Source organism: Betta splendens, chromosome 3, assembly GCF_900634795.4.
Source record: "Betta splendens chromosome 3, fBetSpl5.4, whole genome shotgun sequence".
Lineage (NCBI taxonomy): Eukaryota > Metazoa > Chordata > Actinopteri > Anabantiformes > Osphronemidae > Betta > Betta splendens.
Window position 1 is genome coordinate 3,699,977 of NC_040883.2, and position 17,260 is coordinate 3,717,236.

The following is a 17,260-nucleotide window of genomic DNA, read 5'->3' on the forward strand; positions in this document are numbered from 1 at the left end:
TTCCCCCATATTATTGGAGGGATGCAAAATATAAACAAACAAAAACAAAACTTTTGAAAAGCGATTTGCAAAAACACAAAATGCTGTTTTGTAGCTGGTGAGATTACACCTGGACGCAGCGTCGTATTGTTTTGCCCGCAGCAACCTCAGCAGTGCTGGTGCATGTTGGTAAACTTACATCAACACTCACAGTTCATGTAGAGGTCACGTTCCCTCCTATACATTCTCCATGGCTTCCATGGATCTTTACCATAGCTGGGCTGTACAGACAACAGGGTCGTGGTAAAGACTGATCCAATATTGTCAGCTGTCCATGTCTGCATACCTGTTACCTAACGTCCTTCAGAATGGGGTAAATGTTTATAAATCTCTGGTCTGCCAGATTCAATGGAGCTTACTAGAACCGCTATTGTGTGCGTGCGTTCTTGTGTTTAAATAATTTTTGAGCAGAGGTGTGTGTGTGTGTGTATGTGTGTGTGTGTTGGTGGTGTGCAGTGCAGCTGGCTTCACCCACTCATGAGTGTGTGTGTGTGTGTCTTGTACTTGTTTGTGGCAAAATAATGTGCAGAGCAGACAGCAGAAAATATGATCAAAGCTTCATCCAACAGAGAAGTGAACATAAGTGCCAAGCATGACTGCAGTTTAGTACCTTCCAATGCATGAGTGGATAAAGAATCATGCAAAAAGCTGTACAAACTCTTGATTAATAGTTGAATCTTTCTAGAGCTCCATGCTTTAACCGGCAGTCCTGCATGGCAGTTGAGACACCTGTGCTCACATAATAATTTATAAATACAATTCCTCTGCTGTTAGTTCTATCAGCGCTCACCCTCCCATTTCTTGTCTAATTCTATTTCTTTCTTTCTCTATTCATGTCTTCCCGGGAACTTGCAGGCTTTGGTAAGTTAATTTATTAAGTGTCCACAAGTTAAAAGAAACAGATTTCAGAAACAGTATTGGATAAACCGTATAGAGAAATATGCATTGCTTTCAGTATTGCTTTACTGAGACAGTAGAATTAAACATTGTCCTGGATATTAAAAATGCAGCGCTAATAAATATTATGGTATATGTGCAATTTATTTGGGGTCTGATCTCCTCTTAGACACTATGAAGGTACATGTATGAGTTCTACATTTGTACAACTCCTAAGAAACACATCCTATGTCTTTGCCTCCTCTCAGACCCTCGCTGCTCGAAAGGCAGGCATCTCGTTCGCTCTGGTGAACCGGTCCACCCTGAATAACGAAGACCTGGTAAGTATTACCACATCTGCCTGAAATGCATTGGCTAGCTATCGTAGAGTCTTACTGTAGTAGGTAGGCATAGAGGGCTTGAATTGGATGTATGTTTTCGTTATATCTTAGGGTGGTGTTTGGACCGGACGATGCTAGAACACTGACAAGCTTTTATAGCTGTGTTGTTTGCAGCCGTTGTACTTCAGGGCACTTATGTTGCCAGCATCACACGGTCTAATATGAAGGTTTGATGGATGGTATTAGTTACTGGCCTGTTTAGATTCATAATTGTATGCCATCATCTGTCTGTCTGCCTGCCTGTCTCTGTCTATAATACATTTTGCAGCGTATTAAAATCATTGCTGTGGGCAGATACTCACTCATGTGGCACCCACTGAAGTTCAGAACACAAACCATGGTCCTACAACGTCCTTCAATTAACAGTCGACAAAGGCGCGGCCATAAAGAAAGGGCAGAATGTCTGCCGCTGCTGAGAGACAGTGTTGACCTCCAGACTTGTTCAGCATTCATCGATTGCACTGCTTCCTATGAAATATGGTGCTAAAGCAGCAAAGCAGTTTTCAGCGAGACAATTAAGCACACAATTTCAGCGCTGCACTTTTAAATCTACAAGGTTCCTGAATTCAAATGTGCTCTGTACTTTTTAAACCTTAGCGTGCAGACATTAGTTTGCTCACACTCGTGCCTATAACGTCATGTCGCTTCACGCTTCACGCTCGTCTTGGTTGGTCCATATAGCGAGGGGGGCTCGACTCCTTGCTAATGGCCAAGCGTTTGATTAAAGGGGCTTAAAGGATGAGTAACTCGTGGCCCAGATGAAGAAGAAATGACGTGATGGATCAGTTCATTGGTCTAGATAAGGAGACTATTCTTGGCTTACTTTGGAGATTGCATTACTGTCATAAGAACTTGAACATGAGGGACAGATAAAGTAAAGTAGGAAGCATTTGGTGGTTGAGGGAAGCTGACTACTAACCAAAACTGCGTATCGTCCAGTCTTGGTAAATGAAGCGAGCGAATGTACGAGTTTTATCTGCTGCAATAATTCTAGGAGTGCTTCCTTGGGAGGCCTGTGGGAGTACTCTGTAAACGACCATATGTAGTTTAAGAGTGTAAATCAGTAACAGGAGACAGCGAGAGGGGAGGATGCCTGAGAAAAGGAGGGAAATGAGGATTGAAGGACAATCAGAGCAGAGCGTGACATGTCACTATTACCCCATGACCCTGATGTTGCTGATCAGGCAGCCATGTTGAACAATTCACCCTCTGCTCCCAGGAGATATGTTTGAATCCAGTGCCTCCTTTTTTTATCTCCTCTGTCTCACATCTGTCGGGGCCTTCTTCGTCGTCTCTCTCAATGTAATGCATCTAAATTCGATTAGCCTTTGTTACTGCTGTATGTCATTTTTGACACAGCAACCTCTGTTGCTCTATCTTGTTCTCGTTTCGCATCATGTTTCCCATACAGCTGCTTTTTAGAGCAGAAAAGAACATAATGTGTGGGCCGACTAACGTCTGTGTTGTCTGCTCAGTCTTCTCAGCCACATCTGATTTGAGCAGAGCCCTTCAACAGTGACTGTCAACATGAACTGGGGCTTTGCTTACCTGCTAAGACAAAGGCAACTCAGTAGTTCAAAGGAAGAAGGAAGCCACAATGTGACATAGATCACCAGATATCTGGGCAAAAGACGTGATGTGTTGCTTCAAGTCAGTTCAGATATCATCAGGAATGTTGTTATCAACAAGCAATAACATTGATTTCAAAAAGCTTGTGACTTTCACCCACGCATGTTTGCATAAATTCAGTTTCCTGAATTTGTTGGTTTGGGTACACTGTTTAAACTAAGATGCAGTTCAGGCCAAAACTGGTCAAGAGGAGGCAAAAGGCAAAATATTAAAGGTGAGCAATAATGGAGCAGGATCAAAAGGATGTCAGCAGCAATGAAGCGGTGGACATAAACAATGGGTGGCAGAATAGAAAAAGACCAGATGAGAAGAGATTCTTCTCTGTCTGTTGCTCTCACTGAAGGGCTGCAGCTGTCAATCAGCTCCAGCAGTGTCGTGCACAAAATCACCAGGGTTACTCGCAGTGTAACACCGGGGACTCACATCCACTCCTAGCGCGTCTGCACAGTTTAAAGTGTCAGGAAGCAGGGAGATTGAAAAAGACAGAAATAGACCGTGGCAGTGAAATCAATAACGAGATTTCGTGCAATGACAGAAATGCCAAGGCATGAAATTAATAGACGTCTGCAGTTGACATGCTTAGTACTATTCAACACATGTAGTTAGGGCCTAAAAATAGTCAGCTCATTGAGAAAAAAGAGATTGTGAAGTCTGTGTCATTTTGGTTGTGTCATCTCCTTAGATGGTTCATTATTAGATTGTTGAGGAGGAGGCCTCTGGCTGCGACCCTGAGCTAGCTCATGCGCAAGTTCTGGATAAATCTCAAACATCTGCTTCATCTCATCACCCTCAGATTAAGAGAGGGATCACTCTGTCTCCCTCTGTGTTTCATTAAAGGTCCTCCAGGGTTCCACAGCCGCTCTGTTGCATCAGCAGCATCAGCAGCGTCTCACGATGTTTAATAGCTGTGTTGTGCTGTCATCCGGAGTCATTTAATCATCTTTTTAAGTGTGCGTGTCGTATTTATGTCTGACAAGGCAGTGCTGTAGTCGCTGTGGTAGAGTGAAGTGGTGACAGGTCAGGTGTGAAAGCACATTGTCAACACAATGGTTTCTGAGGTGAAGGGTTGAGGAGACGACTCCAGTGGAAGTAGAGAAAGAGCCTCTTGAAAATGTACTTACGCACCATGCATCAAGTTTTCTTTTCCTGTCACTTTCTCTCTTGCTCGCTTTCCCTCTTCCAATCTGGATAATGCTCACTTTTAAAAACCTTATTTACAGCATCCATTGATTTTGCCTTTAAGAATTGGCAAGTCATGCCTCCTTTTCCAGTCCTTGTGGATGGCAGGGCTGCTGCAGTAAAACGCTCACTTTGACGTGTCTTCTGTTACACAGCCATCAGTCTAGACAGGCCTCTTGCACACTTTACGATTTAGTCCAGAGAGCTCTCTTCAGTAAAGCACTCACTGTGACTAAGGATGCTGTTAAATTAAACCAAATGAGATGTACAGCTGATTTACTCTGATACACCTCATCCAGTATTTTTTAGCGGGACTGGGTTTCACATGTACTGAACATGTTTGGATATTTAGCTTTAAAGTTGTTACAATACTACTATAAGATTTTAATATTATCGGCAGTACCAACTACTGCATCTTAACTTCATAACTCATAATGTATTTATACCTTTTCTTGCCAGAAATTACACGTCTTCAAGAAGACTCTCCAGGCCTTGATCTACCCAATATCATCCACAACACCTCACAACTTTGAAGTTTGGACAGCAACCGCACCGACCTACTGCCATGAGTGTGAGGGGCTGCTGTGGGGCATCGCCCGTCAGGGCATGCGCTGCTCGGAGTGTGGAGTTAAATGTCACGAGAAGTGCCAGGATCTGCTCAACGCAGACTGTCTGCAAAGTAAGGGAGTAGATTCAATAGGTGTGTGTGTGTGTGTGTGTGTGTGTGTTTGTGTGTGTGTGTGTGTGTGTGTGTGTGTGTGTGTGTGTGTGTGTGTGTGTGTGTGTGTGTGTGTGTGTGTGTGTGTGTGTGTGTGTGTGTGAGGGATATCCAGTTTGCCTTGTGGCCATAACAGAGAATGCATTCAAATAAGCAGCATTCCTATTGACTTGTTTACATGCTTAATATATCTTCTTACAATCAATTGTTTTCAAACCCCTGGGTGATACTGAAACATTTAATTGTTTCAATTTATATATATATGCTTATCTTGTGCCCCAAATCCTAGTGAGGCACTTTAGCTGTAATGTATTTTACACTATAGTGTAATACACAATACAAACTAACAATGACAGATTTTTTACTGGGTTATTCACTTACACAGTGCTTACACAGTATGATGGATGTAGTGACATATAGTATGTTAGCTCAGATCATGACAGATGAAGATGTTGGCTACTGTAATTCTGTAAGCGTGTGCACTTTTAACCAACAACTGCAGTTGCTGTGTTTAATACATAATGAAGTGTGCAAATTTCACAGTAGTTCTTGAATAAATAACGAACTCAAAGTAAGGGATGGATACAGATAATGGATGGCCTGGCTCTCCGATTCATTGCTTATTTTTATCCCTGACAATTAAATGTGCAGACTACAGAGCCTACACTGTGAAATCCCTTTTCCCTTTATAGGGGCGGTGGAGAAAAGCTCTAAGCACGGGGCAGAGGACAAGACCCAGAACATCATCATGGCTATGAAGGAGCGCATGAAGATAAGAGAGAAGAACCGTCCGGAGGTGTTTGAGTTGATCCAAGAGATGTTTCAGGTCTCCAAAGAGGACTTCACCAGCCATCTGAAAACAGCCAAGCAGGCTGTCCTTGACGGGACCTCTAAGTGGTCAGCCAAAATCAGCATCACAGGTCAGCCTGGATCCTGTGAATCCATCATGCAATTAGGTTGCAACAGTCAGTGTTTTAATCGAGGCAACGTAAATACAACTAGAGAGACTGCAATGAGGAGGCCATGGTGACGTGTTATTATAGTTGAAGATGCAGTTGTCTTGATCCTTCCTACTGTTTCTCGAGCGCTTTCTGGTGCCAATCAAAATATTCTTCGTGGAGAGTTTGAGAGTAAAGTGTTGCACTGCATCTTTCAAAAGAAAGATAAATTTGATTATTTTTGTGAGGGTTTTTTGAGTTACGTAATTGTTGTGCAGTACAATTCTTTTTTCTTAAAAGCAAAAATAACCAGCCATTTTCTTGAAAATAAGTAAAACCCAGCACCATGTCTAATATGTTTGTGCCCTCTGACTGCGTAATCATTTTCTATCCCTTTCTTTTCCAGTTATTGTGGTATCTTTTGTTCACTCATGCTCATTTTAATTAGTTATGTTTGCATTTATAGATTTGTTTAATGTAATTTTTAAATAATATATCTTGCTACAGATAAAAAGTCAGAAAGCCGTATCCATAACATCAGACTGCGATCCATCTGCTCTGTGGCTGTGCCAGGTCCAGCTCATTTATTGCCCACCTTGCATTTCCTTCTGTGTCAATACACCAGAGAGAGAGAGAGAGAGAGAGAGAGAGAGAGAGAGAGAACAAAAACTGAGGGAGACAAATAGAGAGAGGGTGATTGAACTGGAGATAGTAAACACTGGAAGAGCAGAAGAACAAAGGGAATAAGAGAGACGCAGCAAAGACGCAAAGTTGAATTTCACAGGGACTTATTGAATGGCCCATTTTAAGTTTCCACTGACTCATTTGCTATTTTATCATAAGTGATCAGACATGCATTGACTGGCATTGACTCTGCAGCGTTTCACACTGACCACATTGTGTGTCTGGTAGATGTGCACGCCATGCTGATGATCTGTGCTGTAATCAGATATTCTATCATGCTAATCATCTCATTATCAAACACAGAATAAGAAAGTAGCACTTTGTTCTAGAATGTTCCTTCTGTAACTTAATTCATCTAATATTTTCTCTTCACATTGATTTTTTTGTGAAAAACAGTCATGTTGGAACCGTAAAGGGACGTCCCCAAACACAATAAGTATGAGATGGTCTATAATGTGCTGACACTGAAAGAGTCACTTCACTTGCACTAAGAGGCCAAGCACTATCACACAATCATCAAAATGGTTGAAAAACTCTGTGTCTGCAATAATTTAGTTCGGTTTGTTAACACATTATTGAGCGTGGTGACACCTATATCTACACATTGCTGCCCGAGACCATAAGACATTTGATTTTGTACTTCTGCAGCAAGCAGGTCATGGCTCCCGAAACCTTTATATCCTGCCCACCAACTTCTGTCAGCATTGAGCTGAGGGATATATATGTACTCTGAATTATTTAGACGGTCACTTATGCATATTTAATGCCTCAGTGTCCTTTTTCCCTTTTATGGTGCTGTGAAATACTACGGTCTCTCTCCACCTTCCTTTCTTTGAAGCAAAGTGTTGGCTCTGTTTAGACATGCTGTACCAGTGGGCACACACAAGGGGGTGGAATCCACCTTTAGCTTGGATGTAGGAATAGATCAGTCCCAAAAATATGGAAGACATACAAAAAAAAGATGAATGATGATGAACCACGGACAATGAACCAAAGCTGCTTTGTTGGCAAGTGTGTTAACCTTTTAAAGTTGGTGGAGGCAGAGAGAGGCTATGATTGTTGAGTAAGAATAAACTGCATTAAATAATAGAGTCAACCTACTGGAAGGAACCACAAAAAATATATAGTGTATACAGTAGGATTCCTTATTGGGAACTGTTGTCTATTCATATACCCACTGGGGCCAGTACTTCCTGTATTTGCACACGCATGAGTGTGGTCAAATTGTGAGTTGGTTTTAATATGATATGTGTTGGCTGTGATACTTACACCATGCTTCGCTCTCCATTCTGTCTCCAGTCATGTGTGCTCAGGGCCTACAGGCCAAGGATAAGACGGGCTCCAGCGACCCGTATGTCACCGTCCAGGTGGGCAAGACCAAACGCAGGACGAAGACCATATTTGGGAACCTCAATCCAGTCTGGGATGAGAAGTTCTACTTGTGAGTGATCTCTGTTCATTTGCCCTCAGCGCAGATTTTCCTCATCATGAATTTGCTTTATTACCAATCCATCCTTAATCGTTTGGGGAATCTACAACACGTTATACACACCATGCACTGCAGAGGCTTTGAAGATGTACAGTAGTCTCAGCTAAACATAGATTTAGTGTGGTATTCATCAGTTAGACACAGGTCCTAACCCCGTTGTTCCTACAGCAACACAAAAACCCCTCCATTCTGTAGAAGTATGTGCCTTGTCAGTCTGTACCTCCCTTTTGTGCTGACCAGGCTTTTGCTGCCTTGTTTTTTTACCACATGTTATTCTCATTGGTCAGTGCACACATGCGATTCCCACAAGAGTTTCAGTTGCATTTTTGGTAGATATTTTCTCCTACACAGCGAAAAATGTCATGGTTATATACTTAATGAGGTATTGAAATGGAGATGGGAAATATCTGAACCAGCGAGAGCCCTCTGTGGTCGTGGTGTGCCTACTACAAGAGCCATTATTGTCTACATCAAGCTCCAGCCCTGAACTACTGGGCAGCTGATTAACCACTGCATTATTTGTTTGTCATGTTAACTAGTGAAGAGGGAAGATAGTGGCTTTTTAAATTCTTGTTAAATAACTTTCTTTTAATGTCATCGAGCTTCATATTATATGGCTGGTTGCTCTTTTTCTGAGTTCGTACTTCAACTTTAACAGTCACTAATAATATACAGTAAAAAAGTGTGTGTGTGTGTGTGTGTGTGTGTGTGTGTGTGTGTGTGTGTGTGTGTGTGTGTGTGTGTGTGTGTGTGTGTGTGACTATACCAGTTACAGACAAGGCGCTGCACCTGTAATGAGACTCCAGTGGTGGCTGTAATAAAACTGTTTCCCATTACTACAGGGATGGAGATTAATAGTGCGATACATTACTGTGTGCTTGGCAGAGAGCAAAGTCCCAGACTAGTGCAGCTGCATCAGCTGGAGCTTTCCCAGGAAAAGGATTACTTTAAAAAATACTACACATACATGTACCATTTCTGTGCCTGTCGCACCCAAAATGTCATTAGATCAACATGTAATCTGTTGTTTTTAATTCCAGAGGAACAGACTGACCCAGTCAGACGCTAAGTGCTTTGGCCACCTCTATTCTATTGAGCAGTGACTTTATTGTGAAACATCTGTCATCTTTGTTTTAGCAAAGAAGCACAAAGCAATGAGCTTAAAGCCTTCACAAATAAATAATTGTGTTATTAACTGCTCCACATTCATTCTTGGGAAATGTTTTTCTATTCTCTCATAACTTAATCATGCGTGAGGGGAGGGCAGCAGTAGAAAGATGCCCAGTAAAGGTCATGCAGTTTCTTTTGGGTGATTTTTATTCTAGCTCTTCTCTGCATTTACATCATGTTTGCTCAAGTCCAAAAAACAATCTCTCTTTGTAAAATTGTTATTTTGAAAAGGTTCAGCAAATGTATGTTTGAGAGCTTATAATTCAGCATTTATATTCAAAGGAAACCTTGCGTTTTTAAATTGCTTATTCGGGGCAACATCACTTCACATTCATGTGGCTGCGCTTGTTGTGACCTGGTGCAACCATCTTCTAACCCGCAGTGAATGTCATAATGCCACCGACCGCATCAAGGTGCGTGTGTGGGATGAGGACGATGACATCAAATCGCGGGTGAAGCAGCACTTCAAGAGAGAGTCGGACGATTTCCTGGGCCAGACCATGATCGAGGTTCGCACTCTCAGTGGAGAAATGGATGTTTGGTACAATCTAGGTATGTTACCTGTGGTTCCAGTTCTGTGTTCTGGACACAGAACTGTTTTGGCAGTAACCATTATACCATTATGTAAAATTTGATCCAGTTGAGGTGATCATTACTGTGTGTGCACCAAGTAAACACAGAGCCCTGTGGTTGAGTTTCTGCTTACGCCACACATGCATGTGTTTGAATGGCAGCATAATGGCAGCTCCCACTCCTGTCAAAGTATTATGGCTGGCGGTGCTGCCTTTGTTTGCCTCTCTAGCTTAAACAAGGCAATTTGTGATGATCGTGACCCCTGCCCACTGCTGCTGCTATGTGCGTTTTTAAATGCCCATAATGAATGTTTAAACAGGCATTTGCTGGTGTGGGTGTCCACCCCTCCAGCTGCTTTCCTCTCTAAGCCTCTTCAGCCACTCTTCAATCTGGGCTTTTGCGTTTGCGGTGCTGGTCTCTTAACGCTTTGTCATGCTATTATTTTTCACTTGCCTCTCTCTTGACCAGCAAGCTGTAGAGGGAAAAGTTCACTCATTTGACGCAGAAGACATAAATTGTAAATGAGAGCACAGGGGAAGAGGGTCATTTGACTTCTGCATCGAAACGCTGCAGCTGTGGATTCGTTGGCTGTCAGATCCATCATGATGTATATGTCAAATGGACTCTCCACTCCAACTTAACCATTAGTTTTTTCTTTGTTAATTGCTTTAGCTTTAGGTTTGTCACATAACCTTTTGCTAGTTTTTGGGTAATTTCCAATTATGACTAATCTGGCTACATTTTGTTTTGCAGATAAGAGGACAGACAAATCAGCTGTCTCTGGTGCCATTAAACTGAAGATCAGTGTGGAGATGAAAGGGGAGGAGAATGTGGTTCCTCCTCACGGCCAGTACACCTGTTTACATGAGGTAGCCATCATAATGTGACTCAGTATTTTAATCACTCAAGTCGTTATCTCTGGGGAACCATAAATTAGCCAAGATTATTAATAAAAAACTTATATTTCCAGTTGTGTTTAGCTCTCTGTCTGTTGTCAACAGAACCTCTTCCACTACCTGACTGAGGTGAAGAGCAGCGGTGTGGTGAAGATCCCGCAGGTGAAAGGGGACGAGGCGTGGAAGGTCTACTTCGACGATGTGTCTCAGGAGATAGTGGATGAGTTCGCAATGAGATATGGAGTGGAGTCCATCTATCAGGCGATGACGTTAGTACCACCCTCATCTGTGGCCTTTTACTCCACCAGTCTGTCACTGTCTCATTCCACACAGCGCAGGACAGAAAGAAAGGAGAGAGAAGACGAGGTGTTTTTTTTAAACTCTGAATCAGAGGTATAGAGATTTGTTGATAGAAGAAAACCTCCTAAACTGCCGTGATTAGATCATGAACACACACACACACTCGCTCTCTCTCTCTTTCTCTCTGTCGCTCTCTGTCGCTCTCTATCTCTCTCTCTCTCTCTCTCTCTCTCTCTCTTGGCCTTTCTGAGTCTTCATGTGCCTGTTTATTCACAAATGTTTCATGACATTCATACATGAACACACCAACCTGCACCATCACGGTAAGATATGATTGATGAAACGTATCCCATGAATTATTAAATGGAGTATTTCTACAGTTTTCACCTTTATACAGAACTAGATGAAGAGCTTTCAGCTGTAGGAGGATGGATTGAGCATTAACCCAACATTTACTGACTTGGCCATGATTTATCATCTATTTCCAGTGTGTTTTTCAGTGTATTTGGGAAATGAAACTTTTCATTTCATTTGCTTATGACTTAGACGTCTTTGGAGGCATCATCTGTTTGCTCTGGTAGGAGCTATCATAATCACCCCCACGCAGTCAGATGGGAAACATCTTGTGCAGGATGTTTTGGGAAAAGTATTTGCTTTATTTATCTTGCCTTTTCTAAATTGTTTAGATACCAGCTGCTTTCTTGTTGGTAATCCTCTCAGCAAGATGCCTGAGATCCTGAAATTTGTATTCATTGCCACTTTATCCACACACACCAGTATTTCACCTGACATTGGGGATGTTGGGCTTCAAATAATTGGTTTTCCAGCCATCCAGCATAGTTTCGTGCAGCCACTGACCTTAATTAATACCTCTAAATACAAGTAATAATCGTTAGTTATTAGTTAAAGTCAGGGACTGTCTTGAATGTTCTTGTAAAGTAGCAAATGTCACATTTGGTTGATCATTTTTATATAATTTATGTCAAAGTGCATGTTGCCATGATTTACTTACAAATAAACAATCACATTAGTTTTAGTAGAGATTTCATAAAAAGGTACAAATTACACTTTATTGCACCACTTTCAGTCATGTTCATTTTTGCGTATAACTATTTCATGTCATGTCATTAATTCAGTGACTCATATTGAGTTAATGGCTAATTCTAAGCTATCACACACTGTGTAATTAGCTTCACTAAATCAGTTGCTATTTCCACACAGGTTGTTTTGGCAATTTAAATGAAAGCCTCTGGAACACATTGGTACTTTCATGTTAAAAAAACAGCCATATGTCGTCCTTGGAGGGAGCAACACTGAGAAATAGGCTTTTGTATTCTTGTTCTTTTTTCCTTGAACTGATGAAGGGCCAAGTTTTTTATTTTTTTATTTTAGACCAGAACAGATTTTAGGATGGCACGTTAAACAGGTTTTTCTCTGCCCCTACAGTATGTTGATCACACAGTATCTTTTGTGATTATAGTGGTTGTGATCCCTTCCTCAAAAGCGCTTTCATTTACCTCTGTAAGATGTACAAAGCTCTGTTTAGCTGTTGAAGGGTGATCAGAAACACACTGTCCTTTGGATACCGCCACACAACAACCCAAACCACACTTATCCTTTGTGTTCATGTTTTTTACTACCTTCATTACCCCAGCACCAGTAAAAACAGTAGCAACAGTAATTACACAGGCCTTCAGTTGTTGATGTAAAAGGTGTTACTGTACCTACTGTATGTTTATGTGTGCCTATGGCCTGTAGTGATTCTGTGTGTACAGTATATACATGTTTGCAGATCATTTCAGATCATTCAGTATCTACTGAATGTGGGAGGGATGCCACATAGGTTGAACGCCGTGTGAAGTGTTACAGGCAGCATATGCTCCTTATTCAGTCAGCGATCTCTGCTTACAGCAGCCTTTCAGCCTGTAGCGCTTAATTACTGCTGGGCAGCACTGTTGCAGTTCACTGTAGAGAGGGGGTTAGAGGGAAACCTGGTGTGGCAAAACTGTAAATGTGCCACTCTCATGGTGTGTAGTTCATACGTCATTGGAGACTAAGGAAAATATCTGTCTCTGTTGTTGTGTAGATGCACGTCAATAGAAAAGCATCTGTTCTGTTCTGATTATATCACAGGGATGGTTTCCCCATCTACTCTTTGCAGCTTCACACTATGTTTTAAATTGTAGGTCTGCAGGTTTGATTTGCCTGGAGTCATTTTTTACTACGACATTCATCTGCAGCCACTTATGGTAGGTGCTTATTGTCCTCTGCAGGCACTTCTCCTGTCTGTCTGCCAAATACATGTGTCCCGGCGTGCCAGCAGTAATGAGCAACCTTCTTGCTAACATCAACGCCTACTTCGCCCACACCACCACTACAACTACAACTACTGCCTCTGCGTCTGACCGATTTGCAGCATCCAACTTTGGGGTATGTAAACTCTTCCTCTGTTACAAGTGCAGTGTTTTGTCAGCATAGTTTAAAGCAAGTCATACCCTGAAAAGCACAGTGGGTGACAGCTTCTTCCCACCAAACTTTAATAAGCTAATGTTGCAACCAATATTTCCAGTCAGTAAGCCGTGCCTTTACAGCTGAACCACTAAATTTTCTTCCGGGAAGTAAAAATGAATCATTGCAGGGAAAGCAATGCTTCTAACCAGGAGTGTTATAAATTCTTTGCAACAAAGCTCTGGGTGTACTGACATTCTGAACTGAAATACTGAATTCTATTCCTGACAGAGGGAGAAATTTGTCAAATTACTGGACCAGCTGCATAACTCACTTAGAATCGACCTGTCCAAATATCGGGTATGTATATAACCTTTTACTTTATGCGCATAAGTCAACTTGAAAACAAAGAGGACGGCTTGTGCTAGTGAAATCACATGTCATGTCTATGTCTGTGTTATCATTTTATAGAGAGGAACAACGTATTATATTAACATGTGGCTCTATTTTACACACTGCAGACAGTTTTCCTTTTCTGTGAACACATATGCCGTTTACTTTATTGTGAAATAATATTTCTGTTATCTATAAGCACCCTGTTTTGACAGAGGTGGTGATTAATGCTCAAATGTCTTGGTTGCATCTACTCTGTTTGCAGTGAACCCTATGATTACTATATATACGGTACGAAGCACCAATCCATTTACAGCTGGCAATGTCCAAACTCTCCAAATGTGATTATTGACTGGACTCGTCTCTGGTTACAGTTACATCTCTATTTTATGCACGATTGCTCACTTTGAACCAGTGTAGTCGCACAATGCATGTTATTGCCAGCTGTAAATATTGGCTGGAAGAAGTTGATGGGACGACATTTTGGTTACCACTAAAATACTGTCAATGATTGGATGAAAAGGTGCTGATGTCTTTTGACACACACACACACACACACACACACACACACACACACACACACACACACACACACACACACACACACACACACACACACACACACACAAAATCTCATCTCTAGACTTCTCCCCAGCTGGTGGCATGACCCAGTCAACTGTAACTAAAGGATGACCCTCTCACCTTTAATGTGACACAAAAGGCAACATGTCATTGAGCAGGTGATTGCTTCGGTTCCCCTGTTCTTTAACACTGTGCAGCTCACTGTGTGAAGCCACGTGTGATTACAGAGACATGCTCTGGTAGCAGCAGATCCTGCTGTTAGCCTATGAAGGAAAACCTAGAAAATCAGGGAAGGACAGAAAGTGGATAGTGAATGAGAGGAAGACACAGAATGAAGTTGCAAATAGTGAAGGAGGGATAAAGAGGATTTGGAAAGAGTGGTGAATGAAACGAGCAGAGGGGGAGTTGGATGAAAGAGAGGATTTAAGGCAAGAGGGAGAGATGTTGGAAAGAAGAGATGGATTTGGAAGGAAGGAACGGAGAAATAGATGAAAGAAGTCCTAATGGGTGGGCAACAGAAGGAGAGAGAGGGTTAAATGAAGGAGAGCTGGCCTCTTCATTTTCTGATGCCCTCGCTATCTAGTGATGCCACATTCACCAAGAGCAGTCACAGAGTATCACGTCTGCCTCACCTGTCAGCAGCTCCCTGCTGCTTCCCTGTCAGGGCTGCCATAGACACACACACACACACACACACACACACACACACACACACACACACACACACACACACACACACACACACACACACACACACACACACACACACACACAGCGTTCATACTCATTCTCTCTCTGTCTAAGACGTCCCGCAGAGCCGCCTGCCACTGTTGGACAGTAATAAGATTCAGATCTGGCTGCTCTGCCCATTCACCGTATGGATTTCCCTTTAATGACATTCTGAGGGATATTGAGTTTGCTTTGTAAAACAAAGGGTACGCTGTGGCCGCCACTCTGCATTTTGCCACATATGCATTTTTTCCCTTTAAACTTTATTCTCACGGCCCTGATACATGATGACACGTTTGTAGCCCTCTGTCCCAGATGGATTGTCCAGGTTTCTGGTTCTTGAGCATAACGTGTCAGTATTTAAAAGATGGTGCAAGGAATTTGAGTTTGATATGAAGTGATGTTTGTTCTGTAAGCACTGTCACGAGCTGTGCACTTAAAATGAAAGGTCTCATATCACATCCCTCCTTGGACTCATGCGACGTTAATGTGGCACAGTGTCTGTCTCCTGACTGTCAGTCTTGCTGTAGTTGGTCAGAGCCAGGTAGTGGAGCTATGTCGCTGCTCCCTTTATGACATCACAAAGGGAGGATATGCTGACTTGAATTGCTTGGCGTGCGTGTGCATAAAACCTACAGAAATACATGAAAATGACTTAAGAGTGTGTTTTGTTTAATAGGAAAGGTTTAAACTCAGCCGATCGTATGATGAAATTATACATAATGTGCTATAAAGACCATAATGAAGCACTCCAAGCATAATGTTAGGTTTAGAATTATTATTTCACAATGAAATGGTTTAAGTGACTTTATATGATCTTACATTTTTTATTTGTCACTTTGACGCAGCCGTCCAATGAAACAGCACATTCTCTTAACAGTTCACACACAGGTCTAAACAGCGGCTCCGATTTCATAATGACACGCTTTGTTTGCTAAACGCTCTAACCGTCAAAACACTTATATGCAGCAAAAACTCATTTTGCCTTCAAACAGTACAACTTGCAACCAAGTACATGAACACGTCTAATCAGTCATAATGATTGATCCAAATAATGTCATGGATCCAAATAATTGCATCCATGACATTCATTTTTCAAACTGTGGCAGAAAACTCAAATATTGTAAATATTACATAAAATACACGTTAACTAAAATACAGTGAAACCTGTTGGAGGATGAGACACAGCCACTATTGATACTCTCTGCTTTAGACCTCCTCCATCCATGCTGGTAAAGAGAAACACAGACCTGGCACCATTTTTAAGGTCTAAAGACTGATAGCAAATTGAAGATTTGTGTGGAGGAGTTCATACTGGTCTTACTGGTTTCTAATAGTTACAGTAGGAACAGGTGTTTTCCTTAGGTCACAAAGCTAAAACAGAGTTTGCACTGTTTGAATTACATCAGGGTTAACTGTTTTGCAAAATGGAGGAAAAAAATGTGTCAATCCAATGAGAATGAGTTTACACAGCTGTGTCTAATGCACTACTGTGTGATGAAGGTGATGAAATGAATAGTGATGATAAAAATAAGTGGAACCTAGTTATGGAAAACAGGTCAAAGCAACCAATAAAAACTGTAAACCACAACCCAGGTTAAAGCAGTAGTTATGTTTTACAGTAACAACTGCCCTATTTTTAACAAAGCCAATCACCAGCACTCATCACTGTATCAGACAGTGTTCTGTGCTTTCCCTCAGGTGTTTGGAGTGAAGGGTCTAAGGACCAGTTTCCATCAGCACATGCCTACTTTTGATTTTTTCTTCCACATGATTACCTGACCTCACTGCCCCTGTTACAGCTGGTCGTGGCCATTGGGAGCTGACCAACGGGTTTTTAGTTTGTACATGGTGCAGCTTATAATATATATAACAGCCACAACTCTAGTCTGTTCTAATTGAAACTTTCAGCCCACTGTTACATTTCATCATGAGTCAGACAACTCAGAATGTTTGAACTCTATAAAAAAATTTATTGTAAACATGACTTAACAATAGTTTAGAAATCCCTACGCCTGTTTTCTTGCCCTGCTTCATTTAACAAAGGAATATGTTGACCTTTATATTTTGATAAGCTACTGTTTTTTTGGAGTTTTGCACTCAGTGTAGGCACTGGTCCAACATAATATTCAATCTAGACTAGAACAAAGACAAAGAACTAAAAGCTCATCAGCATCACTCACTCCTCGTTCCATCTCATAATGGACTTTCTGTCA

General features: G+C 41.7%; 1 protein-coding gene across 8 annotated transcripts in view; it reads left to right on the top strand.

Moving 5' to 3' along the window:
- Window positions 1–17,260, top strand: part of LOC114852451 (protein unc-13 homolog C-like) — a 68,276-nt gene that overhangs the window by 18,929 nt on the left and 32,087 nt on the right. For 7 of the 8 annotated variants that reach the window (XM_055507623.1, XM_029144838.3, XM_055507625.1 and 4 more), the window contains 9 exons: window positions 1,203–1,256; window positions 4,584–4,803; window positions 5,535–5,762; window positions 7,764–7,905; window positions 9,506–9,675; window positions 10,450–10,565; window positions 10,698–10,861; window positions 13,166–13,322; window positions 13,632–13,700. In XM_055507623.1, the coding sequence (XP_055363598.1) occupies window positions 1,203–1,256; window positions 4,584–4,803; window positions 5,535–5,762; window positions 7,764–7,905; window positions 9,506–9,675; window positions 10,450–10,565; window positions 10,698–10,861; window positions 13,166–13,322; window positions 13,632–13,700 (1,320 nt within the window). Of the gene's footprint in view, window positions 1–894; window positions 901–1,184; window positions 1,257–4,583; window positions 4,804–5,534; window positions 5,763–7,763; window positions 7,906–9,505; window positions 9,676–10,449; window positions 10,566–10,697; window positions 10,862–13,165; window positions 13,323–13,631; window positions 13,701–17,260 lie in introns of all 8 variants that reach the window. The other variant, XM_029144839.3, reaches the window with a different exon arrangement.